This window comes from Nyctibius grandis, chromosome 1 (assembly GCF_013368605.1).
Source record: "Nyctibius grandis isolate bNycGra1 chromosome 1, bNycGra1.pri, whole genome shotgun sequence".
Taxonomy (NCBI): domain Eukaryota; kingdom Metazoa; phylum Chordata; class Aves; order Nyctibiiformes; family Nyctibiidae; genus Nyctibius; species Nyctibius grandis.
In genome coordinates, this window is record NC_090658.1 from 78,128,092 (window position 1) to 78,149,795 (window position 21,704).

Consider the following 21,704-nt stretch of genomic DNA (forward strand, 5'->3'; position numbering starts at 1 on the left):
GGATAAGCACTGCAAAGCTTTCCCCCACGCGCACTCGCGCCCCGTCTGCTGAGCCCACCCAAAAGACGGAGCGGGGAGGGCGGGTGTGTGCGCCGGGGAGTGACACCTCCCCCGCTCGTTGCCTCCCCGGAACACACGGCCCGTCCACCTCCCCGTTCTCCCAATGGTTGCGTCCGTGACATCATCATCATGGCAACAACAGCTGCAACCCGGAGCCGGGGAGCCGCCGCCGAGGTGTCCGTGGTGCTGCGGGGGAACGGGCCCGCGCTCGCGCTGCCCGTGAGGCGCTCGCGGCCGGCCGGGCTCTAGAGCCCGCGGGGCGCCCCGGCCCAGCGCGCGCCCCCGCGCACGCGCGCGGAGGAGCAGGAGGCGGAGGCGGCGGCGGGGGGGGAGCACGAGCGAACAGCGACAGACAGAGAAGGCGCGTGCGAGGGCGCGCGCCTGTGTGTGAGGCGGTGCGCGCGCGGGCGGGCGAGGAGAGGAGAGGCAGGCGGGGGGCTGCGCTCGCTCCGTCGCTCGCTGCGGCGGGGGGAGCCGTGCGGGCTCCGCGCTCGCTCCCTCCCTCCCTCAGTGCGTGCCTCGGCGGCGGCGGCCAACAACATGTTCTCAGTGCGGATCGTGACTGCCGACTACTACATGGGCAGCCCGCTGCCCGGCCTGGACCCCTGCCAGTCACACTTCCGAGAGGCCCCGACCAGGCGGGTGCCCGTCGTGAGAGTCTTCGGCGCCACCCCTGCAGGTAAAGGACCCCCCTCCCCGCCGCCGCCGCCGACGGCCGGGCGGGGACGGCCCCGCTGCGGCGCGGGTCCTGCTGGCGCCGGGCCCGCCGCCGGCCCCCCGCTTCGCGGCGCAGGCAGCGGCAGCTCCTGCTCTTTGTGGCTGGGTCGCGCCCCCCCTCTCCCCACCCGCTCCTGCGGCGCGTCTCACCTGCCAGCGGCGGCTGCGAGGGACCGCGCCGGGCCCAGCCGGCGCCGCGGGGCGGCGGCGGCGGCCGGTGGGGAGCGTACCTGCCCCGGCTGTCCCCGCGGGGGAGCCCGGCAGCCGCCACCGCGGGCGGAGGTGTCGTGTCGCGTCTCGCACCCCGCCCGGCCGGTGGCGGCGGGGGGCTGCGGGGCTGGGCCGCAGGTGCGGGCCGGGAAGGAGGGCCCGCGGCCGCCGGGGCTTTGTGCGCGCTGCGGACGGCGTGGGGGCTTCCCCGAGCGAGCGGCGGCAGCTGTGCAAACACTGGGGGCAGCCGCCCGCCCCGCGGCCCCCACCCCCGTGAAGGGCAGGATAGCGGCGTGTGGGCACGGGGGGTGAAGGGGGCACAGCAGGAGGTGTGTGTCTGCGGGGCGAATAGCGAAAGGGTGAGCGTACAAGGGGAGACCTTGGAAGGCAGTCACAAGTGAGACTTCAGCAGCACTTACGAAGTGGGGGTTTACGTTGGTCTTACACTGGTGTGGTACAAATCGCGTAAAACGACAGGCACCGGTGCTGCACTGCAGAAGGGAACGTCCTAACCGCTGCCACATGTTGCCCCCTGAGACTTCCTGATGTCACATCCCACTGCTTCATTGCCTCTTCTCTGTGGACTCATGGTTATAGTCTTCCCACATCTCAAGTATGTTTCTGACCATCTGAACAAATTTCTAATAAATTTAATATTTAGGAAAATGAATTTAATATTTATTGTAGTTTGTCCATACATTAAATATTAAGTTGGAAAAAAAACCCTGTTCTTTGATATGTTAGACATGTTAAGCATCGTTGCTTGTGATCCCTTTATACTTAGTTGTGTAATGCTGACCTTGGGAATTAAGGTATTTCTGCATACTTTATTGATTTACATGTTGAAAGTGAGGTATTGGTATAGACATTAAATGTTAGGCAAGACAAAAAACACGTAATAAAAAAGCACAGTAACGGTGTCTTTCCCTTCACCTGGTTATTATAGTAGAGCAGATTTTTTTGGTGTTTTTTTTTTTTTGGTGTTGTTTTTAATTTAGAATTATTGGTCTGTTCTCTGCCTAGGCACAGAGGAATGTAAAATATTAAAGCTGTTGTGATCTGATGCATCTACAGGTCCAAATTATTAAGTGGATGAGTGGGATTAATAGATACAATATTGAAATAGTGGGATCTATTTTATTTGTAGTTCTAATTTTGCATACAAAGGAGATATTATGTAATAATATTTATGTAATGGCATGAGTAACTATTTCATTATTAAAAAATGTAGAGCCTGAGGTTGTCTGGCAGGTAGCAGGCTTTCTGTGCGTGCGTGTGGTTAACTCATTAAGGCTTATTTTCTTTTAAGAAAATGTTGAGGCTATGCCATATCATGAATGTGGCATCATAAAGTAAACAGTGAAGTAGTTCAGTTGTCCAGCTGTTGGGAACACAGAAGGAAATCCCTGGCTTCCCAAACCATAAACTTTAGTATTAGTTTGCATAATAGAAGTGTTTCTAATTCATCTTGGTTAGAGAAGACACTTCACTAACAGTCTGCAAAGCAAGTGTGGCTTGGCTATCTTCTATTTAGTTCCTCGTTGAACTTTTTTAATGTCTTTTTTTGCTTTCTGTACCTTTAGTAATGTTTGCTAATAAGCCTCAAGAACTTCTTATTACATCTGTATTATTTTTTGCATTTTTTAAGAAGGAGACAAATGTAATTCTGTCTCTCTTCAGATATGTTGGACCTAAGCAGTCATTGTCAGAAGTAATGTCTGTGACTTCAGAGAGAGGGCTATCCAATTATTTACTTGAGAGTTTAAATATAAAATGAAATTAAGTATAATCACTTACCTATATATTGACATTTTCTTTGAGGAAAAAGAAATAGTAAAAACAACTTCTAATATGCTGTATGAGACAATGGGGTGTACTTATTGTTTGGCTTAAGAGTGTCATGCTTGTCTTCACTTGAATTGGTCTGGATAAGAATAACCCTTTCTCATTGGGTTTAACGTATATGCCTTGCCTGCGGGAAGGGTGCTCAGTTGCCATGCTGCCTACATGACAGCAAACCACTGTGTCTGTATAGGCTGCTTCAGCACCGACATGATTAGCTCTGCACGAATCTTAGTGTGTTTAAAGCTGTGTGTCTGTGCTGTGCAGCTAATTGGGAGTCAGGTTCAGAACAGACTCCAAATTCGACCTGCTGAGTGAAGGGGAATTGATTGGTATGTGGAGGTGTCTTATGCAGATGTCCAGAAAGTCAAACATCTAGCAGCACTGTATCTCATGTCTAGGATCAGCTATGGATGTTGGTTCTGAAGGCACCTACTTACTCTTTCTGCCTTCTCTTCTGGAGGTATTGTGCTCAGTGAGGTATATGAATGACAAGGATTGCCAGTGTTCTTATCTTTGAGGGCTTGTATGTAATCCTGTACTGAACAATTGATTTGTAAAGGTTTACTGGTACCATCTATAAAATTAAAGTGGTTTGTGGAATGGTGGTTGGGGGAGGTGAAACCAGACTTTTAATTAAAAATAATGGAAGGATGAACTCCTAGAATGGACTGTGTTGGCAGTAACATTTGACCACTTCTTTAGGTCTTTTGAAGAAGACGTGTCATTGTATTTGGCAAGACTATGGGAGTCATCTCTTGATGTCCTACATCTTGCCGTAATAAGAGCTTGAGAGGCAAGGAATCAAAATTTTGTTTAAGCCCAAAGATCTGCCTGCTATTTTCTGTTTTGTGAAATACAAAGAGTAAAATTCTGACTACAATAGCAAAAGGTGAAGTGAATCACAGAATCACAGAATCACAGAATGTTAGGGATTGGAAGGGACCTCGAAAGATCATCTAGTCCAATCCCCCTGCCGGAGCAGGATTACCTAGACCATATCACACAGGAACGCGTCCAGGCGGGTTTTGAATGTCTCCAGAGAAGGAGACTCCACAACCTCTCTGGGCAGCTTGTTCCAGTGTTCGGTCACCCTCACCGTAAAGAAGTTTTTCCTCATATTTATGTGGAACCTCCTGTGTTCCAGCTTGCACCCATTGCGCCTTGTCCTGTCAATGGATGTCACTGAGAAGAGCCTGGCTCCATCCTCATGACACTTGCCCTTTACATATTTATAAACATTAATGAGGTCCCCCCTCAGTCTCCTCTTCTTCTAAGCTAAAGAGACCCAGCTCCCTCAGCCTCTCCTCATAAGGGAGATGTTCCACCCCCTTAATCATCTTTGTGGCTCTGCACTGGACTCTCTCTAGCAGTTCCCTGTCCCTCTTGAACTGAGGGGCCCAGAACTGGACACAATATTCCAGATGCGGCCTCACCAGGGCAGAGTAGAGGTGGAGGAGAACCTCTCTCGACCTGCTGACCACACCCCTTCTAATCCACCCCAGGATGCCATTGGCCTTCTTGGCCACAAGGGCACATTGCTGGCTCATGGTCATCCTGCTGTCCACTAGGACCCCCAGGTCCCTTTCCCCTACGCTGGTCTCCAACAGGTCTGTCCCCAACTTGTACTGGTACATGGGGTTGTTCTTGCCCAGATGCAGGACTCTACACTTGCCCTTGTTATATTTCATTAAGTTTCTCCCCGCCCAACTCTCCAGCCTGTCCAGGTCTCTCTGAATGGCTGTGCAGCCTTCCGGTGTGTCAGCCACTCCTCCCAGTTTTGTGTCATCAGCGAACTTGCTGACAGTGCACTCTATTCCCTCATCCAAGTCATTAATGAATATATTGAATAGAACTGGTCCCAGTACCGACCCTTGAGGGACTCCGCTAGACACAGACCTCCAACTGGACTCTGTCCCATTGACCACCACTCTCTGGCTTCTTTCCTTCAGCGAGTTCACAATCCACCTCACTACCCAATCATCCAGACCACACTTCCTCAGTTTAGCTGCGAGGATGCTGTGGGAGACGGTGTCAAATGCTTTACTGAAATCAAGATAGACCACATCCACAGCTTTACCATCATCTATCCACCGGGTTATGTCCTCATAAAAGGCTATCAAGTTGGTTAAGCATGACTTCCCGTTGGTGAAGCCATGCTGAGTGCCCCTAATGATCCCCCTATCCTTGATGTGCCCAGAGACAGCACCAAGAACAAGTTGTTCCATCACCTTTCCGGGGATGGAGGTGAGGCTGACCGGTCTATAGTTACCCGGGTCCTCCTTCTTGCCCTTTTTGAAGACTGGAGTGACATTCGCTTTCCTCCAGTCCTCAGGCACCTGTCCCGTTGCCCACGACTTAGCAAAGATGATGGAGAATGGCCTAGCAATGACTTCCGCCAGCTCCCTCATCCCTGATGCATCCCATCAGGGCCAGTGGTGAAGCGCTACTAGAATTAATATTTGAATGCATCTTAGCTGGTTAAGCCATTTCATTCCATTTTAGCCATTTGGTACTTGAAGCAGACTGACATGTCTGTTGATGTAGTGACCTGGACAAAAGTAGAATTTCAGAAATGCTACAACACTGCCGTGGTGGTAATACAATGAAAGCAGTGTTAAACTCATGCTTTGTCGTATAAGATTGTAGACATTATTTGATACAGTAGTCTTTGTATCTCTAAAGGAGTCTCATAATATTGCTGCTTGTATTTAAAAACAATAGGTTTTAATTCACTAGATAATGCTCAACTATGAAACAAAATTTCATTGTCTTCTCGGGCAGTATTTCTTTTCTGCTAGCTAGCAATTTTTGCAAATGCTTTTTATAAAAAATGAAAAAACCTTTGAGAAATGGCAAGGGCTGTTTATTAGAGTGAAATCATAATGAAAATTTAATTTTCTGTTTACATATGGTCTTTCGTTTAATTGATAATTCTTGAATTGTCATTCTTGTTGCTAAGTTTTGGTGTATGGGGGTATCAAAGTTTTGGTTTATTTCCTACTAGCTTTTGGCCATTTCAAGCTCTTGGAGTCTTTCCTCAAGATTTCACTGAGCACTTCAAAATAAATACGTGAATGCTCAAGTGGGTGTTTCTGTCAGGTGCTTATTCAAGTGCAGGAAGACAGAACCAAACTGTAAATCCATCCATAAAGAAATCAACGTGAGACTAGATGTCATGGTAGGAGAGACATTAACATACGAGCTGAGGTTATGAAATTACCACTTCACATAACAAGACTGAGTGCAGGTAGCTGAGGACACTAATCGTAAACCACATACAGGATACCTGTTGGTGTATGATAATGAGTATTGTAAAATGGATAGTTGAAATATTTTTTTAAAAATCAGAATTCTGATTTGGGTGTGATTTGAGGCAGATACACGTGATAAATTTTACAGAAATAGGTACACATTTTAAAGTTGCTTTTGAAGGGTGTTAGGCTGAGAAATGTGTGTTCAGTTGACGGGAGGGCCTTTGGAGAAGGCAGATTAGGAATTTACCTAAGAAAAAGCCATGTGTAACTTGAGGAATAATATAAATCTGCTGTCCTCAACTGCCACTTTATGTATTTGTCTCTTTTTGAGGGATTTTATATTTTACGTTATGAAATCACTGATCCAAGAATGAATCTTACTTCAGGGCAGCACAAAAACTCAGCCAAAGAAGAGGATGTTTTGAAGTTACTCTTGCATGCTTTTGATTATGAGTTTTTCTGAGGCTGTGTGATTTAGAGTAGGGGTTTACAGTCAGCAAAATCTGAATGCGTTTCAGGTAGACATCTGAGTTCAGTGGCTTCACTTCTCCTTGGTTTTCTGAGAGGGGAAAAAAGCAGAGGCAAATGCTCCAGCTCAAATCTGGCTCCCTTCCAGCAGCAGTAGCTCTGGTATGACTCAGTGAGGGGGCCTGCTTATCTTCTTTCTTCTGTTCTTCCCTCCCCTTTCCCCCTTCACTTACCTGGCTAGGCTGTATATCTGATCCCATGCCAGTGTCTTTCTCTCCACCATTGCTGCTCATTTGAGAAGGAATGAGCTCATTGCAGGAACTTGCTGCTTTCTGTGACCAGCTTGTGATTAACTTTTTTCTCCCCTCATTTTCACTACCGTTTCAGACACTGTGTTCCACAATGGTCATTCCCCGTAGCCTCCTCGGTTCATTATCCCAATATTCACAGCTGAGCATCGTTCCAGTTGCCACTACTTCCCATATTCCATTTCTCAGAAGTGGGCACTTCTCATTAACAGTCTTCCAGTCCTTTCTGTGGCTTCGTAGTGAGGGTATGAGGATGCAAAATAGGATACAGCCATTGTGGTGAGGCTTATGCCTCTGCCTTGCCTTTTCACACCTTCTCCCGAAATACACCAACTTACAACTCTTGATAGGGGGTTGTTCTGTGGACTGCAGCGTGACCTAGAAGATTTTCAGCATCGTACAGTGTAGCTCCACTTCGAGCATACCATTTCTGCATCTTGCACTGGCAGGCTTCTCGTACTTCTGAAGAGCTATTTGAAAAATAGCCGCATATCCATTTGTTTCTCTTTTCTCTAGAGGTTTATAGCTTCTGTGAGATGCAAACAGGGCTGGAAATAGGAATGAGGAATTTGAGATAATGTTTGAGACATCCTGAGATTGTTTTCAGTGTTTGGGTTTTGTCAATGATGTGATTGGAGTTCATTAGCGTGTAACTTATCTTGTTCTTAGAAGGATGCGTTTTCTAGTGTGTTGTGGTTTTTGTGGTTTGTTTTTTTTTTTTAAGAACCTTTTTTTTTTTGAGGCATTTGTTACATACTTTGTGTAGATTGCCTGCTGAGATGTTTGAGCAAAGAAAGAGAGGCTGCCTGAATAAACTGTCAGATTCTGCTCCACTGGCATGAATCTCGTTAAGTAGCAAATTTAATACCCATGTATATAGGGCTTGCTTTAATTCTGTTTCTTAAATAAACCTTAAAATACTGCGACAAAAATCGATGTTCTAACTAGAATCCAGATGATAGTTTCATAACCATTCTTCTGTTTGCTACTGTAGAGTACCTCTTGGTCAAGTCACTGAATATATTTGTGTTTTTATAATTCAATCAAAAAAAATATGTATATAACTGACACTGTGCTTAGAACTCCATCAGCTGCAGACTTCAAAGTGTTTGACAAAGTAGCTGCATCTGTATTGGGTCTAATATATAACTTGGGACTGATTTTTATGATCCGTGCCCCTGGAAGTAGACTAACAGTTTATCTATCTCAGCTACAACTTCCAGTTCTGTTGCATACTTCTTAAGAGTGCTTTTTGTCTGCTTGTTGAAATATCTTCTTTTTCAGTGTGTAAAATGAACCTCCTCAAAATAACACACTGGCCTGAAAATAGTTGTCTCACTTATTTTTACCAGAGTAGCACATGCATATCACAACTGAGGTTGGCAGGATTAGACAATGTGTAAACACTCAGCGAGAAACACATCCTGCTTAGTAATTTTTGCAGTCTGAGTAGACAAGATAAATCTCTGGAAGAAGGAAACAGGTGCGGTAACACCATGCTATCTGTTTCTTCTCAGTCTCTTGTTTCAGAGTTCCAGTATTGATCATTTAATGCCCTGTTCTGCTAACTCCTGTCATTACCCTGTTTTTGTCCTTTACCCTTGATTGACTTGATTGACCTCTATGTGCAATGGGCCTCTGAGAAGGATGATGATGTGATGACAATGAAAATATAACCATTTGTAAAGAGGCAGCATGAATACTCTCACTAAAAGATTTACAGTGGATGTTTGGTCTCACAGATGAAGCAGATGAAATCTTTCAAAATGATTGGACAAGGTCGCTGGAGATTCAGTCTCGTGCCAAGGGAGATCTGCTGATCAAAATCTCAAGACAATTAGCAGTCAACTTTTTTTTTTTAATTAAGCATTTTGTATCTCCAGCTGTTGAAAAGCCAGCGTCTCATCCACCTCATCTATCATCACTCGATGTTGACAACTGATGAACTTGCTTCTTCCTCTCTGTCCGCCATGTCATATGTACTATCCCTGCATGTTGGAATTGTGTGTGTTTTTTAAGTTCCTGTATTAGATTTATTCCATGAGGAAAAATGAGTTGTTATCTCACATTTCAGGAACATGTTCTTGACAGACAGTAAGGTATACTTGTGTAAAGAGAAGAATGGATTTGCTTGGGATCCCACATCAAATCAATAGCGGAACTGGTAGTACAACAAAGAAGCTGCTGTCTACAAGCAGTGTTATTTCCTTGCTACTACCCTGCCCAATAATAAGTTAATGTAAACAGTAAAATAATGTTCCTTTATATGTTGACCAGAGCTATAGTTGTGGTAACAATTATAACATTAAGGCCTAGGCTTCATTAACAAGGTCCACGGACTGGTTGCAAAGATCTGCCATGAAATTTGTATAGTTAGGTTGTAATTGCACTGTTATTCATGATGCCTATATGTGTTCTGGTGAAAACAAAATGATTTTGACGAATGCAGTGGAATAATCAAGTATATGAACTTGTAAACAGGCAGTATTTTTCTGACTGTGATAGAGTTATTTAAGGCTGAGGACAGAGCCCAAAATACACAAGAATTCAAATACCAGAAAATTTTGTACTAGATATAGGGACTGTCTGAAATGCCAGTGTTTGCGTAGGCCTCATTCATGCATGTTTGTTAAGGTTCTTTTCTTTCAAGAGCTGCTCTTTATTACAGAGAAGTTATAAGGTATGTAGAAGTTTGTGGGGGTTTGGGCAGGGCATTTAAATAAAACTTAACAGTTGCTGGTTGGAGTGGGCTATATGGCTTATTAGGGAACCATTTGATGTCTGTATGCTCCAGCCTTTCTGTGATCAGCATGCAGATGGCCATTTCGGATAACTTCTTCCCCCACTCAGATATATGCAGTCTGTCATGTTGACTGCATGTTTATGAGTTCATGTTATGTGACCTTGGTGTACATGTGCATGCCTTCGCAGGTTTTCAAGTTGTGGAGTCATCGTCCTGGAGATATTCAAAAGCCATCTGGACATGGTCCTGGGCAGCTGGCTCTAGGTGGCCCTGCTTGAACAGGAGGGTTTGGACCAGGTGACCTCCAGAGGTCCCTGCCAACCTCAACCATTCTGTGATTACTAAGATTACTCTTGTCAGCAGTGAGTATCCAGGTGCTCTGTACAGCCTGTTTGTGTGTCCAGGTAAGCACAGTTGCATCCAAATGATATGGAAAGGTTACCAGGTATCTGTCTTTAAGATGATTACCCTACAGCTGTAAAAGTTACTGGAAGGTTTTGACAGTGTTAATGAGAATTGATTTAGATTTGGAAAGAAGAAGAAAAGAAAGAATAATCATTACAGAGACCATTGCTAGGTTGGGTTTGTTCCTCAGTGACAGGTTCTTTTCTTAAAAATTACAGAGGAAGTAGGAGCAGCCACTGCTTGTTTACATTCAAGTAGTGCCTCTGTACTGTTTGCTGACTAAACCAGTGTTTACTGCAGCAAGGCTGTATGTCCTGTTTTAGGTGCAATATTAACAAGGGGTACTCAGTGCAAATATTGAAAGGGCTATGGAATGTTGCACCTAATCCATAACACTTGGCATTGCTCCTCAGGGGAGGTTTGCAATACAAGTTTTCTGAGTTTTGTATAATGAGATGTATAATGAGTCTTTCATTTTGTGTTTGAAACTACCTAGGTGGGTTTCTGTATAGCACAAATCTTATTAAGCAGTGGGAACTGGAAACTGATTCAGCCTTCACTTCTGCAGGTACTGCCTTCAGATCAGTAATGAACAAATTTTTATTACTGCCACCCCTATTATATTTATTATCCAGATGAGGAGGTTATTTTCTGGAGTTCTCGATATAGCAGCTTTTATATTTCCTTTTAAAAAGTTACCTATTTAACCTAGCTAAAATGTTACAAAAGACTTTAATTGCAGACTAATCTTCATTCATGTTCTTGGATGTTTTTATCCATTGACCATTAAGCAAATGGTTTTGAGGCATTTACATTTGTGGACAGTGAGACCTGCTTTACTGTCTGTAGGAAATTAGAAGAGATTGCAGGCAGTTTCATATGTTGAGGTAAAATGAACCTATTATTAGAAATACTTGGTATCAAATATTTTAATTTTCGAGCTGTTTGAATTAGCTTTGTAGAACTGAGGCTTAACCATCTTTACTGTTAGACTTAAATAGTAGCAATAAAAACAATCCACTTCTGCTGTGAGTATTATCTGTTTGTCTATTTCCTACAATAGAAGTGTGTTTTTACCCTCAGAGTAATGTTGAGGCTGGAAGGGAGCTCTAGAGATCATCTAGTTAGTCCAAGCACCCTGCTCAAAGCAGGGTTACCTAGACCAGCTCCAAGGATGGAAACACCACAAACTGTCTGGGTAAGTTCCAGTGTTTGACCACCCTCACAGTAAAAAACAAAACAAAACAAAACAAAAACAAAACAAAACGAAACAAAAAAAAACAGACAGTGGGGGAGGGGGTGGGGGGAGGAAAAAGCTAAACCCATCCAAACCTTTTTTTTTTTTTTTTTTTAAAAAAAAAAAGTTTCTTGTGTTTCACTTTGGACAAGAGGCAACGGGCACATTCACTGGGTGCCACTGAGGAGAGTCTGACTCAGTCTTCTTTACTGCTTCCTATCAGGTATTTATACACATTGATAAGATCCTTCCCCCCGCCACCCCATCTTGAGGCTACAAAATCCTGGCTCATGCGGCCTTGATCATCTTCATGGTGTGGCTCCAGTATCATCTTGTCCTGGGAAACCCAGACCCGGACCCAGCGTTCCAGATGCATCTCACCAGTGCTGAGGGAAAGGGTCACGCCCCTCGACCTGCTGGTGTTGTTCTTCCTAGTGCAGCTCAGGACACTATTGGCCGCCTTTGCGGCTCAGGCACCCCTGGGTCCTTTTCTGCAAAGCTGCTTTCCAGACAGTCTGCCTCCAGCCCGTAGCGATGTATGGAGTTATTCCTCCCCAGGTGAAGACTTTGCATTTCCCCTTGTAGGGCTTCATAGGATTCCTCTCTGCCCATTTCTCCAGCCTGTCAAGGTCTTGCTGAATGTCAGCACGACCCTCAGGTGTATAAGGCACTCCTCCAAATTTTATCATCTGCAAACTTGCTGAGGGTGCACCTGTTCAATGTCCACGTCGTTAATGAAGATGTTAAACAATATTGGCCTCAGTCTTTACCTCTAGAGTACACCACAAATGACTGGCCTCCGTGTTCCATTGCTGCAAGGCTGCTTCTCCTCACTTAAGTTTAATTTCTCTCCCTGCTGCATAACAGTCAAATCTGTTTTAGAGCTTTCCAGTGTGTGTTTTGTTGTTACCTCTTCCTTTTTTTAACATGCCATCCTCTGATGTGAAAGTATATGCACTTCATTTCTGATTACAGCAAGGTTTTGTAGTGTTTATAAAATGTCTACGTAGATATCTTGGGTATGGTATGACTATGTAAAAGTAATAAATCCTGGGTCTGTATTTTCTGGTTTTTGGTGGTATGTTTTATCTGAACAGAAAACATAGGAATGATGTAAAATAACTGAATAGAAGTCATCATTTGACTAAAAAGGTGTTCTGTATCAGAAATACACTTTTAAGTTGTCCCATGTTTTCCTTACTTCAGAAAAGTGGCGTATGTTGCGCATAAAGTAATTAAACTTGCCATGATAATTCAGGTCGTTCTTTATTATGTTTTTTTATGTATGGTTCTTAAGGAATTTGTGCATTCACATGTACGATTGTAAACCCGCAGTTCCCATGCAGAAATGAATTTAGTATCTTTGCAGTCTAGATTCCTGTTTTGAGTCTGATACATTAAAGAAAACCAAAAACCCACCAACAAAACCCGTCACCTTAGGATAGATGGGAAAAATTGAATAAAGTTCTGCTAAGCATTTACAGATTGTGCCAGCATGTCAGGTTTTGGTGAGCTTGTGTTCTTGTGCCAGCAGTTGGAAACTAATCAAGGAAATAAAGTCATTTTTAACCACTGCTATATTAAAGATGAAAGACTTAAGAACAGAAACCAGTTGTTTGAGGCCGTGTGCAGATAATGGTGGATAGTCCTCACTCCAAAAAAATTATGTTCTTTATAAACGGAGCGTTAAAAGGTGTAGAAAGAGTGATATGTTAGGAAAACAGATGGCATGGCAATATTGTTAGTCATTATTTTGAAGTGGAATTTTGTAGAAGGGATTGCCTGAATGGAAAAACAGGAGGAGGGGAGGATGTGTTGAAAGGAAGGCTGGGAACGGAAAGGAATATATAGAGCATGTGAGGTGAGCTGGGGAGGGGGGGTTGGAGGAAGGAGAGTGCTGAGGGCCAGGACTGCAGAAAATACTGACATTGGAATTACAACAACAGGGACCAGTTATCTAAGGTAGCTCCCTTTTGGTTTCACTTGCTTTGGCTCATGGGGCTGGTTCATCCCCTGGAATTTCTTATCTCCAGACTTGTTGGCCGGAAGTAGATGAGGTGTTATGTGAGGTTTATTGCTCTGTGCAGGGGAAGAAGAGAGAAAGAAAACAAAGTCCTGCTGACTGAGAACTGTCCAAGAGGTGTAGAACATAGTGGAGAACTGTGATATTCTCATGAGCCCTGTGCAGTTTGTGAGCATGTTTTGTGCTACCTGCTTTTGTGAAAATTTGTATTATTATTTTTAGGTTAAGGGATGTGGAAATGTAAATAAAATGAATTCTAAATATCTGGTGTTCATCTTCCCAGTGTATCAGTGGAAAAAAACTAAAACCGTCCAGACTTCAAGCTTGACTCTGCAGTGTGATGCATGTGCAAGAAAATACATCTTTTGCTGGCAGAGAAAGATAGGTAGGCCTGCATAATATTGGTGCATATGTGGCAGATTTAAAAAAACAGAACAAAAACCAAACACAGTGAGAAACAGGTCACTTCTTCAACTGATCATCTCTTCTTTAATGTGAATGGGCTTTGTGTAGCCTGTTCGTTTGTCATGTTCTTCAGTTGCTTCCATAAAAATCTTACTTGTTTTGCGTAAGCTTGATTTCTTGAAAGACAGCCTTAGCAACATCTTATTATTTCCAAGTCAGTCTTTGGCTTTTTCAGAATGTCATTCTCTTATGGAAACCGCTAGCAATGCAATGTTTTAATTTTATTAATAATTTCGCTTCTGTAGCCATCTGACTCATAGTAAATCATTTCATTTCACTGAATATTGGAATTCTGTAGTTTTTAAAGGATGAGGGATGGCATTTTTTACTTGTAGTACCCTCATGACCAAGGACTTGGTATTTTAGTAGCAGGACATTGATGGTGAGAGGCTGGAGCTTATGCATTTGACAATAAAGTTGTGGAGATAAAATGATGATGGAAAAATAACAGTAGATCAGAGTGGAGTTGGCCCGAGAACCTTTAGTCACAGAATCACAGAATGTTAGGGATTGGAAGGGACCTCGAAAGATCATCTAGTCCAATCCCCCTGCCGGAGCAGGATTCCTAGACCATATCACACAGGAACGCGTCCAGGCGGGTTTTGAATGTCTCCAGAGAAGGAGACTCCACAACCTCTCTGGGCAGCCTGTTCCAGTGTTCAGTCACCCTCACCGTAAAGAAGTTTTTCCTCATATTTATGTGGAACCTCCTGTGTTCCAGCTTGCACCCATTGCCCCTTGTCCTGTCAATGGATGTCACTGAGAAGAGCGTGGCTCCATCCTCATGACACTTGCCCTTTACATATTTATAAACATTAATGAGGTCACCCCTCAGTCTCCTCTTCTCTAAGCTAAAGAGACCCAGCTCCCTCAGCCTCTCCTCATAAGGGAGATGTTCCACTCCCTTAATCATCTTCGTGGCTCTGCACTGGACTCTCTCTATCAGTTCCCTGTCCTTCTTGAACTGTCACCAGGTTTTCTCCTAAACCAACTTTTTACTAAGATTGCAGTGCAATGCTTTTATTGTCTGAAGATATATAATTTGGTATACAAGGGTCAGGAGAAGCACAAGTCATGTTTAAAACTGAGTAGTACAAAACTTTGGCTGTTTTTACAGCTGCTCTGCAGCAGCCATCAGTTGAAACTTAAAAGTTTGATCATACAGTTGAATCTCTGCCCATGCCTCTAAGATAGATTGATGACTTTTCAAATCCAGTAGCTTGCATCTTTTTCTATTTAGTTAATGATTTTAATGTTTTATGGTGTGCAGTATTGAACAGTTTCTTAGTCCAAGAGTTTGATGCAGTAACTGTCACATTGCATAAATGTTGCTTTCTGAAGCCATCTGATTTTGTTTGGCTTGGTGAGGTTATTTCTTAGTGCTTTTACACTAGGAAGTCACTTAGAAGTGCGGGGGAGGGGAAAGACTGATGGAATATATTTGCTGAGCTGAGGAGGATTTGGGGGGGTGGGGGTTTTTTATTTTTTTTTTTTTAATGGAGATAGACTGTCCTCAAATAATTGGGTTCTTTGTTAGCACAGTGTAATGGAGGTTTCAACTGTTCTAGAGCTGAAAATAACTTACTGTTTCAGAGTATTTTGTGAGCTGCTTATTGATGCTGTAATGTGTAATTAAAGAAGAGTAGATGATTTTCTGCCAGTTGTGTGTTCTGAAATATTGCACACACTGAAGCTCTGCAGAATAATTCTGCTGTTTCAGTTCATCAAAACAGTAAAACAGGCTACTGCTAGTACTAGAGGTAGTATGTTCATGTGAAGATTACAGGAAGAGACATATATGAAGAGAAAAAGAGGGCAAAAAAAAAAAAGCTTGGGGTATTAGAAGTTCATTCCATCTGCGTTCATGAAGGAGCCTCAACTTTTTTCCTTTTAAAGATTATTAAAATGATTTCTTAATTTCTTTACATTTGTAGTGATTTGTTATAGATACTAGCCATTCCTTAATGTAACTAGACACGATGGAGTTAGATATACTCTGCTATCCTGAATATAAGCCCAGTTCTTCAATGTCTGTAAATTGTATATTTAACTGCATACCCAGAACCATAGTCTTTTTGACAGAATAGAAGCTAGTATAGCTGTTACAAATCTTATGAGACAAGATTTTGGATGTTAAAATTTAATATAACTCTAATTTTTCACCTTTTTTTTTTTTTGCAATTAAGTCATAAGTAGAAAATTCTGCAAGTGTTGTATTGTTGTCTTTCATTTTCTTATAGTTTTTAGGAGAGGAAGACTATGTGATAGGGAGAGCTATCCACTAAATCTTTGGCTCTGTCAATACCAGAGTGATTTGATATGAGTGCAGTTTCTTGTGATTATACTTTGAAGTGTATGTTTCATATGTTGGTGTGGGTTTGTTAGGGAAAACTAAATTGGGAAAATATTGTTTAAAAATTGATTTAAAGATGAAACTTGTAATTAAGCATCATAGTGTCATCTATACAAAAGGAATGTCTTCTAGTAAACTTCTATAAAAATGATACCAGTTCTTTTTTTTTTTTTTTTATCAGTTTTCTAAATATTCTTAAAAATAGGTTATTGTCACGGATGCCAGCCAAAAATCTCTCAGTGTTGCTTTGTTACTTCTTGGGTAGATTTTTCTATAAAACTTACAGTGCTGGTGAACAGGATGGCACGATGTGCTTGTCATAGTGGTAGTGAACTGGACCTTGATTGTAACTCCACAAATTCTTTCCAGTGTTCCAGCTAAGGAATAAACCATTAAATCCTAGTTGTGGTTACTGTTACAATACTAAGCAATTATTTTTTAAAGTACAGTTTTTCTTTCCTTCTTGTGCTTGTATTCTGTCCATTTTAAAAGAAATGTGAGAACTAAATGTAGTTCTATGTAATGTCTTAGAAAATCACTTTATGAAAGAAGGCAAGATTATATGTTCAAAGTACAGCAGCTGTTTTATAGCATCTGATTACAATGATTGTTTTTTTCCGAAGCACTGTGTTTTAAACAGTCTCTAGTTTGAGTGTTTAATGTATTGTGATTATTAATATATAATATAAAGGAGCTTTATATTCTCTGAGACTGTTGTTTGCAAGCTAGGATTGGGATTGAAAGAATACGAGTTTGTTGTATGTAAAGAAGCAGTGTTTTTTTTAACCTGTTGGGTTGGGGTTTTTTCTATTTTTGGTTAGTTTTCAGTTGACCAACAGAACTCATCACCATGATACATTACATATTTTACAAGGAGAAAAGTGTTTTTTCATCGACCTGTGTTCTAGTAGCTGCCAGCATTTAGAACAAGGAAATCTCCAAGTTGGTATTGGAGGCTAGCCATGTAAAAGGATAAGGCGCCAACTGCATGAAGTGTTGTTTTTCTGGCAAATAGCTTCTGTGAACACTCATCCCTAACTCAGAAGTAAATCTGATCTGAGGTAGTTTCTGCTTTTGTGAGTGAGTTGAAGTTTAGCTCTGAATTCATGAAGCATAGGTCACATCTGTAGTGAAAATTGTTGCTGTTTGACTGTTTTTGTAGTTGCACAGTGAGGTCAAGCGCTCTTTTTCCATTCAGGAACTTTGGTCACATTTTGAAATAAACTCAGTTGCAACTGGACATCATTGTATCTCATTGCTAGGCTGTATGTTGAAGTATTTAGCTTTACAAAGGCTTCTAAAAATCATCTCTCATGAGGCTTAGTGGTATTTCTGCATAGGCCAAATCATACACAAAAGGCTTTACTCCAAACAGGGTTTGTAATGGTTGGAATTGTCGTAGGTTTGTATTAGAATTTGCTCAAGCAGTTAAGAAATCTGTTTAAAAAAGAAAATCAGACATTTTCTACTGTTAGTAAAGACTGTGATGAAAATGGAGTGATGTTTTCCAAAAATGAGAAATAAACTGATACAAAAGGAATTGTGGATGCAATTAAAATTCATAATTTCCATTAAGTGAAAGGTGAAAAAAGCGAGAAGTGCAGTAGAAGATGATGATTATAATTAATGCTTGTTTAGAAATGAGTTGCACTTTTTCCAGTGGGGAGACAAATATTTATCTTCTGTAATTGTCTATTGACAGAGATCTTGATCCCTAGCTATTGAACAGTAGCAGGTACAGTAACAGGATTAATGTGTCAAAAATGTCAAATTTAAAGATTTTTCTTAACTCGCCATCGTTGTAGGAAATCATGTATTAGATCTTTCTTTGCTTTAAGATAGTTTTTTAATATTTTAGACATTATTAAAATTTCAAGGGACAGTTCTTTAGTTGTGTGCAAGGAAGTTTGTCCATAGATGATCTGGCTCATGTGGTTCCATGACATCAAGACTTGATTTTTCGGAAGTATATAATACTCACAATTCCTATAAAATCAGTGTATTTCTGGCTACCTCCAGGAGTTCCACCCTTACGGTAATTTTTTATAGAAATGTGCTACAAATGTTTTTATTTAGAAACAATAATTGGGGTCCTGTGTTTTTTCTAATGCATAATTGTCAAGGGTGGTTACTTGTTTGTAGGAGAGAGTAAGCAGAACCCACAGTCTCATTTGTGATTTGTGTATGAGGTTAAGTTTTTTTGTTACGACCTTAATTTTTAAGTGATTGCTATTTTTCATGCAGTCACAAGTTAAGGGCTTTGTCTTCCCCAGTTCATGTCCTAAACAGAATTTTATACATCAAGATGTGAAAACCTGATAATAGCAAGATAAATCAAAAGATTTGCCATGTCAAACCACTGCCCTTTTAAGCAATATCTTTGTTGTTGGGTCATTACTTTGTACTTTTACTGATTAGTTATTTTAAATTGGATTAAACTCTTGCAAGAGAGTAATTCATTCAAGTTGGCCTTTCAAGATTATGTTCAGCTTAAAAGCTGAGAGTCACGTGCAGAACCTTTGCAAAGACATTTGACTTTTCTTTCTTTTAATTCTACTCCTGCAAAGATTTTTTTGAGTGTTTATCACATATATAGGCTGCATGACTGCATTTCTATCTAAATGCCATGTATGCAGTTAGCAAATTTTTTGCTTTAAAATACTTAAGTAATTTTTACAGAATCACAGAATCACAGAATGTTAGGGATTGGAAGGGACCTCGAAAGATCGTCTAGTCCAATCCCCCTGCCGGAGCAGGATTACCTAATTTGATATATAGATGTAGAATCAAGACTGAGGGATTGAAGGACTTGTACAAGGTCATGAGGGGTATGAAGTGGGATTCATCCTCCTTTTCTTGCTTTTAGGTGTCTTAATCAGAAGATCCATCATTTAAGATAATTATATCCACCAGTGCTTCTAAGAGTTCGTCACAAGATGTGTGCCTTTATGCCATAATATTGTGTACAGATTTGTACAGCTAAACTAATGAGCAGTAGACTGGAAACAGACATTGTAGACTGTGTATTGAAAAGTCATAAAATAAAAGGTGTTATTAAAAGGTTGTATTTTGAGGGTAACTAAAGATAGCTGTGTTCATCAGTTTCAGCTTATTTGATTAAAGTTTTTTTTCATTATGTGTTAAGAAAGATTTTGAGTATTCTATACTGATAAATGATTTCAAAGACTCACAGCATAACATCTTGTTTTCTGAAGATTAAAGTTTTGACTGTGCTGTGTCTTCTAATGTTTTTGAACCATATTCACATACAAGTCTGCATACATGCTAGTGCACTTCCACTTTCTGAAAGAATTGTTTGAAGGATAGTTCCTGACGTAGTTTGGCTCACACAGTTCCTTTCTTCAAAAAAAAAAAAAAAAAATCCTGGACAGGAAAACTTGGCAGATGGTCATATTGGAAAATAATAAACACGCCTCTGCCAGAAGTGTTTGAATTTGTTATAGTCATCTGGTCTGGACTAGTAGCTGCTTAGAGATCTATGAATAGCAACAGCAGAGGCAGAGGAGCAATTTTTCTACAGGCATAGGGTTGAAATGATTCTTATTTGGAAGTGTGCCTTTGTCACCAAAGAGTTAGAAACATAGGGGTTTTTTCTCTTAAAGTTTTTTTCCTCAATAAATTAATAATATGTGGTAATAAACAGAATTTAAAATTTGCTGGAACATTCGTTTTAGAACAGGACAGTGCAGAAACAGTCCAGTGACACTGATGAATGATTTTCTGACCAAAGACAAGACAAAAAATAAATAGCCTTACCTGTATTTTTAGATCTCAAGGTCTTTTGGTGGTTTTGATGGCAATTCTTTTCTCCTTTTCCTAGAAATAAAGGAATTCTTTGCCTCTTAAAGGGCTAGAGCCACAGAGGTTTTAATAGTTGACTACTCTTTATAGTTGCACAAGACTTACTATTACTTTCAATCCGAGGTTTTCAGGTTGTTTTCCCAGTCCACGGCCCTCACTGTTAATGCTACGATGTAGCAGTCACCTGTGTGAAAAGTTCCTGTTGGTCTGTGCTTTGCCCTCAATGCACTTGGTCTTTATTTTACTTTTGATATATTCAAGTTAATTGACCAGGATTTGAAATAATCAATTAAGTGGTGGTCTTAAATATGCAAAATACTTTCTAAGCACAGATTTTTATTCCTGGTTATGGTCTGTTTCCTCCAGTTGTCCAAGTGTTTGAATGTCCACTGGAAGAGTAAGCAGTCTGATGGTTTGGGTGTTAGAGTTCAGATTTTGTTTTTTTCCATCAACTTCCTGTGAGGCTTTGGAAGATGCTTCTAATATCTATAAAAATATAAAATAAAGTAGGAAAAAAGTCCCAATTTATAAATTGGCACAGTGCTGCACTGGTAATCTGATCTAAATAATTTGAATCTACATTATAATATTTTCACCTTTTGGACTAATTGCAAATAAAAGAATAAATCATTTTCTTCATTGTCCTGAACTTTGCTGTCAATACTTCCAGGTTCTTTTGTTCTGAATGCCTGAACAAGTTCAAGTGTGTTAGTTGTTTCTTAAACTCATTGCTAATAATCTCATGATTATTGTTCAAAGGATTGAATTAAACCTTTCTTTCAAAAGGACCAGGAGCTGGGACAGTGAAATAGATTTCATTGTCAAGAATAAAAGTGATACCATTAGTACTGAAAGCAAAATGCAAATACTTCCAAATCTGAAGCACGAGAACAGGAATAGTTGTGTTCTATGATATTGGTGTTTTCAGAGATTTTTCTAGACTTGAACTAGGGCCTCTAGCTTAAGTAGTACTCTTACTGCTTTACAAAACTGGCTGCATCCTGAGAAGCGTGGTTTTTTTAAACAAGTGAGAGATGATGGTGACTTTATACTTCAACAGCCCCAAACCGTTTTACTAATTAGTAATCTTTATGGACTGTTAGTTAACCACAGCGATAATTGTCAAACAGACCTCAGGGACAAAAAAATTGGAGGTATGACTTGTCAGTGTACTTCTGAATTTGTATAAACTTCTTTCATCTGTCTCCTGACACTGGATTATTAGCGTAAAGTTGTTGCATGGCTTCAGGAAGACAGCCTTTCTTTTTGAACTCTTGGAAATGTAAATAATTGCTTCTGAGGAAGACTCTTTAGTGCTCTTTTAAGGTGTTTCTTCACTAAGCAATTAGCCGTAGTGCTTTTGGTTCTTGCCCAAAAGTGTATCATACCATTTACATTAACAGCCTGCATGTGCTTGCAGATTTGGTCAAGTTTACTGACTTTAAGGAAAGTCATAGATTGGAATTCAAGCACATTTCTTACTCAAGCTTGCCATGACAATGCAGGTAAAATTATTTGAGGGCCTGTAGTCCTCCTTGCTGCAGTTGTTCTCAAAGGGAATATAAGCTGAAATAATGTGCTGGTAAAAGCTCTTACATGATCTCAGCATGAAAAGTAGAATATACCACTGGAGGTACATGCATGAATGAAAACAGTATTGAAGATGCAGAATCACTGAATGGTGTTTTACAAGGTTGACGTGGGTGTTCAGATTTGGTTGCTAATCTTTGGGTTCTCCATAGGGGTAACCAGCTGCAAGGGTATCTAAACACGCATGAATAAAGAAAAAGCTAT

The 21,704-nt window shown here is 41.1% G+C and overlaps 1 protein-coding gene across 5 annotated transcripts in view; it reads left to right on the top strand.

Annotated features, from left to right (window-relative positions):
- Window positions 1–379: 379 nt before the first annotated feature.
- Window positions 380–21,704, top strand: part of REV3L (REV3 like, DNA directed polymerase zeta catalytic subunit) — a 135,231-nt gene continuing 113,906 nt past the window's right edge. For all 5 annotated transcript variants that reach the window (XM_068409845.1, XM_068410022.1, XM_068410103.1 and 2 more), the window contains exon 1: window positions 380–739. In XM_068409845.1, the coding sequence (XP_068265946.1) occupies window positions 601–739 (139 nt within the window). In that variant the 5' untranslated portion in view covers window positions 380–600. The remainder of the gene's footprint in view (window positions 740–21,704) is intronic.